The sequence below is a fragment of the Bombus pyrosoma genome, linkage group LG15, assembly GCF_014825855.1.
Source record: "Bombus pyrosoma isolate SC7728 linkage group LG15, ASM1482585v1, whole genome shotgun sequence".
NCBI classification, from domain to species: Eukaryota; Metazoa; Arthropoda; class Insecta; order Hymenoptera; family Apidae; genus Bombus; species Bombus pyrosoma.
Genome location: NC_057784.1, coordinates 29624 through 42339, shown reverse-complemented (window position 1 = coordinate 42339; position 12716 = coordinate 29624). Strand labels below are relative to the sequence as shown.

The 12716-nt window shown below is 34.2% G+C and overlaps 1 protein-coding gene across 2 annotated transcripts in view; it reads right to left on the bottom strand.

Moving 5' to 3' along the window:
* Window positions 1-9089, bottom strand: part of LOC122576119 (tubby-related protein 4) — a 33046-nt gene extending 23957 nt beyond the window's left edge. For both annotated transcript variants that reach the window (XM_043746004.1, XM_043746005.1), the window contains exon 1: window positions 8129-9089. In XM_043746004.1, coding sequence (XP_043601939.1) covers window positions 8129-8224 — 96 coding nt within the window. In that variant the 5' untranslated portion in view covers window positions 8225-9089. The remainder of the gene's footprint in view (window positions 1-8128) is intronic.
* Between the last annotated feature and the right edge of the window lie 3627 nt (window positions 9090-12716).

Genomic DNA, 12716 nt, shown 5'->3' with positions numbered 1-12716 from the left:
TCGCAATTTGTGGCGTTGACGTATCAACATGTGTTGAAACACGTGTTCCCAAATGTCCGATTATTTTCCGACTTCGGTATTATTACCTACTACAATAATAGGAGGTATGTTGATTATAAAAAATGCAAAATTAAAGACAAAAGCCAATGAATAAAAAGATGGTCAATTGAGAGAAACAGATTCTCTAATTCCGCCTTATTAGAAGAACTAAAAACGAATGTACAGAGTGATTACAGAAATATTTATGTATGAATGGTTCTACTTTTCAGCATCCATTAATCCTATCGGACAAAGTTCGCCCAACAATTGAAACACAAAATACAATGACGAGAGTCTACTAATAAATTACATTCGGTATTGGTACCACCCTCTATAACAGTGCCCCATGGTACAGGTTCACCTGCGCCTGCTTCTCCTTCTACCCGTTGTTTTGCGCAACGCGTCCATTTGTAATCCGCATCAAAGAAACCGCACGATGCTATGAAGTCAACCATGAGAGGCTCACGTTTCCATAGTCTAAAAATCCGTCGTGGTCTAAAAGTCTAAAAGCATCCGATGCATGTTTGCATCGCAACATGTTTCAACGTGTGTATAGGGGCTTTTATGAATTCATTATGCAAATTCAAACAAGCACGTACTGATCCACGCGTATATATTTATGTATATAAATGAATAATTTCAAACCAACGTGTGTCATGCAATAAATTGAATTTATAAATACCACAAGATTCGAACGTTGGAATTAATTTACATACTTGCTATAATACAAAATTTTCCTTCAAAACACTTTTTTTTTTGTTTCATGATATTAGTCATTTTTACTTAAGAGTATCGTAATCCATAAATTACGACATATCGCATCTGCACTAAGCATTGTACTTATGTATATGTATTATGTAATTCCGTAAACATTTCTACTAATTATCAAGCGTCTGTATTGTAATTTGTATCGAAATTTTATTGGAATAGAGAGTTTATTTTCTTAAGTTGGACGCGAAATTATTTTTTACTTCTGCTTAAGAAAGGCATCGAATCTCAAATCAGCAGTGTAACGATAATTAAAGAGAATAAAAGAGGAAAGAGGGAACTCGATATACATGTCGTAAAATAGGAGCATGAAATTTTGGTATACATTTTACAGACCGTTAAAAAATACTATTAAACAAGCACACGTTCAAGTTTATATGTATCTTACCCCATTCGCAGTCTCTAATAATAATATAGAATGTAGCTCGTCATGTCGTATAACAGTACATGATATATGTATGTACGTATGTATGTATATCATTACCTTTTATTATTATCAAGGCAACCGTATAAGCAAAGTTTAGCTCTTAATCAATGAAACGTCAACAAATTAGTTCATAGTATCATCTATTTGATAATGATGATAATAGCAATCGAACAGTTCAATTCGGGTAAAAACACTTACAAGACGCTCTTTCTACTGTTTCGTGTCTGAATAGATACTATACAATAAAAACAAAAATATACGAACATTAATATGCGGCCTATGCTTTGTTACCGACAATTAAAGTAAAATAAATATTAATAACAAACTATCTTTTATATTTACAGATAGATAGATGTCATTTGATATAATTGCATAATATTGTATTAGAAATAAAATGGGATTGTATATATCGAGTTGCCACCTGATGCCTATCAGAAATAGTATCTAAACATTTTTATCGCTGATTCTATAAACCATTTTTACTGAGTAAGCACATAACCGCGTATTTGCAACGCTAAATTTTCTATCCAATTCGTATCAGGCTCTAGTTCGTTATTCAATAACAATGGCCATGTTCTTCACTGGCTTTCGTTCATTGGCGTTCGCATTCCTTAAACTGAAACGGGAATAATAATCTTCACGATCGATCAGCAAGCCAGAAAAATTCGCATTCGGTCAGCTCTCGGCACTCCTCTCGATATTGGATGGATTTACACTCACGCCACGCCACAGTATTGCGTGAACTCGCACACAGCTCTACATTCTACGTATCTACTAACACAATCTACTTACTATAGCTTGGTATGTATTACTATTCGTTGGCACGTAACTCTTCCGCTTAAGCGCGGCTGCGTTAGGTGGCGGGTTATTCAATGTTACAAGGGTTTCACCCTCGGACCTGTCATTATGTACACGTAATTACTCCAACCAGCGCGAATCCTTACAAAAAATAAGAAGAAAATAAGGGCCGTCGCGTCGTCGAGACAGATTTCAACCAACTATAACCATTCAGACCGTTCGCTAGCCGGACAAAGAATCCTTCCAACTTTTAAACATTTTCCAACACCGAATTGCCAATTTTTCATTATATGCTCCAAGATTAGGACTTGGCAAAACATAAACATCTCTTTTCTTTTCCACACGTCTTTCACCTCATTTTTTTATTATTCTTATTGACATACAACGAATTTAATCAATTATTCTTTAAAGTAGTTATGCAGTTAAATGCTAGCCGATCGCCTGACAACGGCCGAATTAATACCGCTATCAACTCGATCCAGTTTAAAAACTATATTTTTGCGTATAGCTCGAATACTAAGACCGACCGTCGGTTATATTGATAGGAAGACGTTGTTCAGTATGCTGAGCTTCATAACGTATTTCAAAATCATCAAATTCGGAGAATACGTCACACATCAATAGGTTGGCCACATACCTTAACTAATTAAAGCTAATGAATTTAATTAATTAGTTAATTATTACAAACGATATTAAACCTTATGTGTCCTTGATACAGTTTAAAATCAATTAATAATCAAATTACTAAATTACAAGTAATTTAATCTAGTTGGATGATTCTATCCTGACTGTCCAGATATTTAACTAACCAATCGATGAACAATCAATTACCTAACGAACTTAATTATTACATTCGTAATTATTAAACTTTGATAATACCTTTCCGGAAGTCTTTCTCTCATTTTCACCGTCTTTACTCCTATGTTTTACGTACCATCATCACTGCGATTACGACCATCAAATAGTCGCTTCGATATTCTCGATTTCGCACAAGTATACTCAAGAATAAAACCATACAAAATTCTCCACGTCCCTTAATATTTTTCTACCTGCGAAGAAACTTATCAGTCTTCTATCAGCCGACAATGAAAACCGCATCCGATATACGATATCCCTTTAATCGACAGGATAAACTAACTAGATCCGAGTAACTCACAATAGTTTACGAAGTACATATGTATCTAATTAGCGGGCGATCAACATCTACAAGTGAAACACGATTACGCTTTCTATTCGATTCATAATCTTATGTAAAATAGTTGGAAATATATTGGTAATTATCATCGGTATATCATTCACAACACCGATTTCCACGATCTTTGAATACGTTATAAAAATCAACATTTCAAACAATTTTTTCCTATACATGTAACCACCACTCGGACTTAATTACCAACATGTACTACCACCACAGTGAATTCTAGCCGTAACTGTATGACAGTGACAGCGTGTTCGTTAGTTTGGTTGAACGGCACCCCACGGTGGACAGATAAAATGACACTTAACCTATATATATAAACTATGAACAAAAAATAAGAATTACATTTGGGTTAAGCGTTATTCTATCCGATCGCCGCGCCGTTGCGCTGCTCCAAGGGGCGTACTCTGCAACGGGCGCGCAATTATTGACAGAATTCACTGCAGTGGTACCAAAAGTCTTTTGCGAAAATTTCGGTAACTAAGGCCGAGCGATGGTTATACGTATAGGGAAAAGTCATGCTCCTGACAATATATTCGAAAATCATTGAAATCGGCGAGGTATATGAACTCAATAATTCACCTATGTTTTGTTTAATGTTGAAATTATTAACTTAATCAAAAATATTAAAAAACAACGATATCGATACATGTACCGAGTTCGTCATCAAAGAAAGAATTAATTAAATGAAGACACGCAAATTAGGTCTGTATTATAAGAGTAACGCACGAGATTTAATTACCGATCCGTTTCTGGAGACAAAAGGCAGTAGAAACGTTGACAAGTAGACATTGTAGAAACAAAAGAGAGATCGTTGAAAGACGATTACAGCGATAGGATATCTAGCATAAAGATCTATATAGCGGCCGTCGCCCGGTTGTAGGCCGCTTGATACATATACATGTTCCAACTTCATTACACAAGCGCATCTTCCGCTCGATACATATATCGATCTCCCACTGAACGTGTTAAGAAGTTTCTTTTGACGATTATAGTTTTTTTCTTTTATATCTGATTTAACCGCTACAAATAATTAATTACAGAGGGTGTCCTTGCAGTTGTGAGGAGTGACTTTCCTAAAAAAAAAAAACAAGTCGAAAATTCAGTACAGAAACTGTATCTTTACTGTAATTTTTTATACGGATTCCGTCGAAGCTAATATTTATATAAAAAGGTAATAATTTAATTATGGTTTAATATGAAGAGAGTCATACAGGAAAAAAAAAAACGAATAAAGAGATTCGACTTTCCTTCAATTACTTCCAACACAAGCACTTCACTTTCCATAAATATTGTATCGCTTAAGTTAGAAACGTTTCGTAGTTTGTGATTGATGATTCCGCCACGTGCCCTTTCTCGCGAGTTAACGGAAGGAAAACTGTCCAGAACGTCCATAAAAAGAAAGGGGATGAAATTATCATCGAGTTATCCGGCGAGTACACGTGCAGTGAGTGAAATGAGTAAATGAAACCTAATTTATGGAGTTGTCGATCTAAAGCTATAACAAAACATTTCCTTCCTTTGGAAAAGTTCTGTTCCATAGTAATCATTCGTCAGATACATGAATGAATGATATTGATAATGATAATGTTAACGATAACGATGATGATAATCAACGGCTAGTGAGCTGATCAATGAATGGGGAAAATTCGTCGATCAAACAGCACAGAAAACGTAATTAATTCTTATTGATTGTGTCCTGGCTGTGCGTTGAACTTTGAGGATCGAGTTAATCCTACTTAGGTATAGATACGAGCGTTTGCTTATAGCAGCTTCGTCTAATCATGCAACGTGTTCGTGAATCATTGCAAACGAAAAAATACACCTGATTAAGGTAATGAATATTTCGGGAGTAATCTTTTTCCATGCCAACCCAACAACTTGGACATGACATTGTACAGGACATTTTTTAGAATGTCTGTCTTTGCATCTAAGCATAAGAACATCAAATGGTAAAATTAAAATTGTACGTTTTCATATATTATATATGGATTCTTTTAAGAGAACAATTCCAAATTCTCAATTGACAGTATTTATATATTTACACGATTTCATACCATTTCATAAATAGTCTCGAAAAGTGAATGAAATCAATGCGTGTGCAGACAACGAGCGCAGCCATTAAGAATCAATAAACATTGTATTCTCAATCTTTCCTTACTATCTCTGCGGGAAGGTTCAGGATAGCTGCATCTTTCAATGTCGTTTCAAGAATTGCTCGTATGTGTCAAACTACGTTTGTGAGAAAACACGCAGCACAAACTTCATCTTTGCCTGGTCGATTTGATTACATACGAATATACACATGTATGTGTGTTTCGTCACCCCTTCGAATTTCCCGCTCCCTTGACCAACTTAAGCCGTTTCTATGTGACGTACGCGTCTCCGCTCTGTCGCGACGAATTCCAATTTCTTCGACTACGCTGTGATGCCATGTCCAAAAATCCTCGCGTATCATTATATAGTATCGTAAAGCAATGAGGTCTCTCTACACTTATACATTCTTTTAAAATCAAAGGAAATATTCTTTCCTACTAATCGGACGGCGAAAGAGTTAGGCATCGCACGGGATCTATGACTTTCACTCACGTGTACCATTTGAGAATATTGCATGCAACGTTAATGAACGTGCCGATGGAAGCTGTATCGGTCCAAATCAACGGAGCAACTCCAATAATAGTCAATCGCTCGACAATGAAACCGTACTCTTTCATCATCTAGATTCCTTTTGTCTGTTATACACATACTGGTGTATCTTATCATTTTACAAAAATTTCGAAATAATCTTGATCCATTTCAGATCTATCGGTCAACAATTTGGCTAAAAGATTGAAACAGGACGTTGAAAACTGCTGCGTAACTAGCCAGTTTTATATTGGTAGGTATATCTAAGATCTTTTATCATTGAAATATATTTTGAGAGAATGCGGTACAAATAAACCAAATAACACGTACATACAAACGGGCGTAAGGTGATTCCTTATGGAAAAATAAGAAGAAGATATAGAAGAAAATTTTTTCGTTCGAGATTTAGTTTTTAAGAGAACCGAGTATGAAAATTCATCATAAGCCGTTTCTTAAATAGAGAATAGTTGTTGAATGTTCCATTTATTATTTCAAGTTTCTATTTACATATACAGTGCTGAACAGAAGTATTGTCGCACCTCTCAAGGAGGAATAACTTCTTTAGAAACGAACAACGGGGTGACGCGTAAAAAATATTCTGGAAAAATTATAATTGCTCGCGGAATCGCGGGAAAAATAATAAAGGACGCATTTTACAAACTTTTTTTACCGAACCTGTAATGAAAATTTATTCAATACAATGAAACAATGAAAATTTCATCGAAATTTGTCGATGCAGAAACAATTGATGGACGCCGATGGATGTAAAAATCTTTAAATATGATAGTACAGTTATAGGAAACCGACAGTCGTGGAAAAATGCAATTTTTATCATTTTTGACCGTTCATAGCTCACGGTAACATTAACCGATTGTGATAAAATTTTCGGGATAATTTGTCCGCAATATAAATACGTATTATTTAACGTATCTCCTTCTTTTATTTTAATTATTATTCAGATCATTGTGAGTTTCTTGCAAAATTATAATTGTCCAAGAAAATCCATACCACCCTTTTTCTAAGAAAAGTATAATCATCAAATCACAAGAGTCGCGACTTTCATCTTGAAAATACTTCAGAAAGATGCGAGACGGGGTAAATTCGATCTGATGCTCTTGTCGAGGAAACTCGATCGAAAGACGCAACAGCCCAGGAACGAACCGGTACGATAATTTCATGCCGCGTCCAATGTCAGTTAACCGGTTTACACAGAACAAATAATGATAAATTGATTCGACGTTTCTATGTACGGTGGCAGAACACGATTCTTATAACTGCTATGTTCATCCTGTGTGATATGTATCTTTGAGACGCTGCCATAACCACTGTAGTTAATTGCCAATCATATTTCTTCTCGCGTTAGTTGAAAACAGGGAAAGTAGAAGTAGGAAGTAAATGACGAATCGAATGATCTGCTTGCATTCAACGCAAAGACCATATTACCTAGAGTTTTAATGACGCCAATCATATCGAAATGTGATACTTAACAGTTTGTGTTTGATGACTCGCGTTTGGTGTGTTGCCAAAATTAGAACTGATACTGGCGAATTTGTTAGTATAAAAATTCACAGTTAAAGGGAAAACAATTGAAGAAAATTACCATAGTGAAAACACAATATATCGGCTTTTGTAGCATTTGCTGATACTGAGTGTGACCGTTGGCACAATCTTATCGTGTCATATTGAGATTATTGACTCGATTCGGCTATATATCTACGTAATATAGTATATATGTTAGAACGATAATTTAGGCCAGGCTTCATTCTGTCGGTATGGTACACATCTTTTAACAGGAAGAATAAAATAATTTTCTATTTGGAACTCATGAAGTTTACTAGTTTTTATGCTGTATAGAATAGACATGAAACGTTGCTTCAAATAAACGTATCTACCTTTTGGTTTCTAATCCATCTTTTTCTTTCTGTTTATGTCCAGTAAAAAGAATTTACTAACAATTTTGGAACGATGAAAATCTTTTATGCTTAATCAAACCTCTTGAATATTTTCTTCACTCGATCTAATTATTCTCGTACTTTGTTATGAAAATAAAATATTTAAATCTCTCTCTTGAACAGTTTTAGTCTCATTATCAATTCACTTTGCATACAACAGATACACAGTGTGATTTCGATACTTTCCTACTTAATTTAAATCGAATCTATAATATATCAATTATTATAGTCTTTTACATAATTGTAATGTATCAGGTAATGTATTATTTTCCAATTAACACCGAAGAATACACGGAATCATTGAAAGAGTAAGTCACGTACCTCCGGTGACTCGTCCGGCACCTTGCCCATCCAGCTGAGCGACAAGATGTTACAATCGCACTTGGCATTGTTATTCTTTTCAAAGTACAAATGCATTATCGCGTTAACAGTTGCGAAAGTTTATCAAGCCATCGAAGCAGGCATCGATCAATGCAATCGTCACTCAGCTAAGAAATGAAGAACACCTCATGCGAGCTTTAATACCATTAGTCCATTCTACAGATATCCATTCTCAAGCTCGAATCGATTGTTGGTCGACAATCGAATTCCAGTCTAAATCCGTCACTCGTTCTCCGGCAAGTACGCGACCAAACTGTCAAGTTTTTCCATATTGATCAGATTATACCAGTCAGTTCTATCGGCTCCTTTACTTCCAACTCTCTCGAAAAATCTCCATAAGGGAAGGACGAGTTTTCATGAAAAAGCGAACGAGTGTCCTAGACACGGGCAATATTTTCGTCCGAAATCATCTCATTCGATAACCATTTAGTCTTCCGAGAACTCCGTGGTCCCCATGTTTCAAATGAATCACGCCAGGCTTACACCATTGAGTTTTCGTCCAAAGTCATTTATATCGTATCACGGTCGCCATTTTCCCACTTGCTGTAAGTCCACCACCACGTAGCTACGCAGCGACGACGACGATGACGACGACGACGACGACGACGACGACGACGATGACGACGACGACGACGACGACGATGACGACGACGACGACGACGACGACGACGACGGCGGCGGCGGCGGCGGCGACGACGACGACGACGACGACGACGACGACGACGACGACGACGACGACAACGACGGCGGCGGCGACGACGACGACGATCCGATGTAACGCGGCAAGATGCGCGCGAGCAAGCGAACGAACAATCAAACAACCAGCAAACGAACTTAGTGAGCTTTCAACGCGGCCGAACGTCCGACTGAAAGCTCAGCCGAAGCGGCCGCGCACGAGGCATCGCCGCACCGCGTTTTGCAAGCTTATTGATTGCGCGCCGCGCTTCCTTGCCTTTCTGGCCATCTACCGGCCCTTCGCTGTGTTAGATCTGCTGCAAAAGCTTTTCCGCGCTCTCATCACCATGTTACAGCGTTGAAACCATACGAGGCGTTGATAGTCGTTTCGTACGCAGTTGCACACTGGGGTAACCCCTGGCTATGGCGGCAAAATTCTTCTTTCAACATCTAAGCCACCAATTTGTAACATTCAAGCTATTAATTTATACGTTTAAACCATTAATTTCTAACACTCAAACTATTAATTTATAACATTTAAACTGTTAATTTATGACATTTAAGCTATTAATTTATAACGTCTAAGCCATTAATTTATAACATTTAAGTTGCCATTAATTTATAACATTTAAGCCATTAATTTCTAACATTTAAACTATTAATTTATAACATTTAAGTCATTAATTTATAACAATCAAACAGTTAATTAACAACATTTAAGCCATTATTTAATAACAGTTATACCATTAATTTATAACAATCAAACAATTAAGTAACAACTTCTAAACCATTAATTGATAACAATCCAATGAATAATTAACAACAATTTAAAACATTAATTTATAACAACCGAACCATTCTTCAAGGAATCAATAAGTCCCTTGCAAATAGCCTAACAGATCCTTTGATAGATCTTACGAAGAAATACCTAACCGCGATTACAGCCAATTAGTTCATATTATTCGCTACATAATTAATACCTGTATCACGTACAGCGATGCGGGTGGTATTGAAGAAAAAAAGCCATTTTATGTTACAACCATAACGAGTAAATTTACTCGTTTATCATGAGAGGAATTAAATAAGAACCCGACATTTAAATAGGCGTTAACTAAGAATTTTAAATATCGCAAACAGAGATGTAGGTGTTATTCAAGAAAAAAGAACATTTTATTTCGCAATTAGCAGGAGTAAATGAACGAATATCGATAATATAATATAATGCTTAATATGAATTTTATCTGTCTAATTATTTAATACCTTAACTTATTTCACAGTAACGTTATCGACTGCCGTTAGGCTTTTTTTTTTCTCTTTTTGTCAAAACTAAATTGATAGTCGAAATCTAGTATCAAAGAAGCGTGAATTTAGTCTTAGCTTGTAGAAACTATTAAAATGATAAAAATGGATATCGTATTAAATCGTTAAAGACGCCAATTTACGATAAAAATTAAGAAATTGTTCAATTTGATTCCGTTATAATGGAAAAACCGCCTCCTGCTATGTCAACAAATCGTTACCGTTTGATTAACACCCCGACACCTTGTCAAGCTACATAAGGAACATGCAAATCGCGCGCTAGCTTTTTTGTGCGTGAACTCTCGGAGAGTGAACATCGAAAAGGATCTTAAATATGAGGTAAGTGAAAAGAAAAAAAAAATAATAACATTGGAACTAGTAATTTATAACGTCTAAGCCATTAATTTACAACGCTTAAGTGATTAATTTATAACATTTAAGCTATTAATTTATAACATTTACGCCATTAATTTATAACATTTAAGTCATTAATTTATAACATTTAAACTATCAATTTATAACATTTAAGCTATTAATTTATAACATTTAAGCAATTAATCTACAACATTTAAACTATTATTTTATACATTTAAACCATTAATTTCTAACATACAAACTATAAATTTATAACATTCAAGCTCTCAATTTACAACATTTAAATTGTTATAATATACATTTAAGCCATTAACTTCTAACATTTAAACCATTAATTTATAACATTTAAGCTATTAATTTACAACATCTAAGCCACTAATTTATAACATTTAAGCTATTAATTTATACATTTAAACCATCAATTGTTAACCCTCAAGCTATTAATTTACAACATCTAAGCCACTAATTTCTAACATTTAATCCATCAGTTTATACATTTAAACCATTAATTTTTAACCCTCAAGCTATTAATTTACGACATCTAAGCCACTAATTTCTAACATTTAAGCTATCAGTTTATACATTTAAATCATTAATTGTTAACCCTCAAGCCATTAATTTACAACATCCAAGCCACAAATTACTAACATTTAAGCTATCAGTTTATACAGTTAAACCATTAATTTTTAACCCTCAAGCTATTAATTTATAACATTTAAGCCAGTAATTTCTAACATTTAAGCTATCAGTTTATACAGTTAAACCATTAATTTTTAACCCACGAGCTATTAATTTACAACATCGAAGCCACTAATTTCTAACATTCAAACTATTAATTTATAATATTTAAGTCATTAATTTATAACAATCAAACAGTTAATTAACAACATTTAAGCCATTACTTAATAACAGTTATACCATTAATTTATAACGATCAAACAATTAATTACAACTTCTAAACTATTAATTGATAACAATCCAATGAATAATTAACAACAATTTAAAACATTAATTTATAACAATCGAACCATTCTTCAAGGAATCAATAAGTCCCTTGCAAATAGCCTAACAGATCCTTTGATAGATCTTACGAAGAAATACCTAACCGCGATTACAGCCAATTAGTTCATATTATTCGCTACATAATTAATATTTGTATCACGTACAGCGATGCAGGCGGTACTGAAGAAAAAAGCCATTTTATGTTACAACTGTAACAAGTAAATTTGCTCGTTTAACTTGAGAGTAATTAAAGAGGAACCTGACTTTTAGGTAAGCATTAAATAAGAATTTTAAATATCGCAGACAGTAATGTAGGTGTCATTCAAGAAAGAAGAACATTTTATTTTGTAATTGGCACGAGTAATATAATGCTTAATATGAGTTTTATCTGTCTGATTATTTAATACCTTAACTTATTTCACAGTAACGTCATCGACTGCTGTTAGGCTCTTTTTTTCTCTTTTTGTCCAAACTAAATTGATAGTCGAAATCTAGTATCAAAGAAATGGGAATTTAGTCTTAGCTTGTAGAAACTGTTAAAATTATAAAAACGGATATCGTATTAAATCGTTAAAGACGCCAATTTACGATAAAAATTAAGAAATTGTTCAATTTGATTTCGTTATAATGGAAAAACCGTCTTCTGCTTTGTCAACAAATCGTTACCGTTTGATTAACATCCCGATAGCTTGACAAGTTATATAAGGAAGACGCAAGTCGCGCGCGAGCTCTTTTGTGCCTCAACTTCCGGCGGGTGAACATCGAAGAAGAACTTAAATATAAGGTAAATAAAAAAAAATATCAAAATAATAACATTGAAGCTAATAATTTATAACGTCTAAGCCATTAATTTACAACGCTTAAGTGATTAATTTATAACTTTTCAGCCATTAATTTATAACATTTTAGCCATTAATTTATAACACTTAAGCTATTAATTTATAACATTTAAGCCATTAATTTAAAACATTTAAACTGTTAATTTATAACATTTAAGCCATTAATTTAAAACATTTAAACTGTTAATTTGTAACATATAAGCCATTAATTTATAACATTTAAGCCATTAATTTATAACATTTAAGCTATAAATTTATAACATTTAAATTGTTATTTTATACATTTAAGCCATTAACTTCTAACATTTAAACTATTAATTTATAACATTTGAGGTATT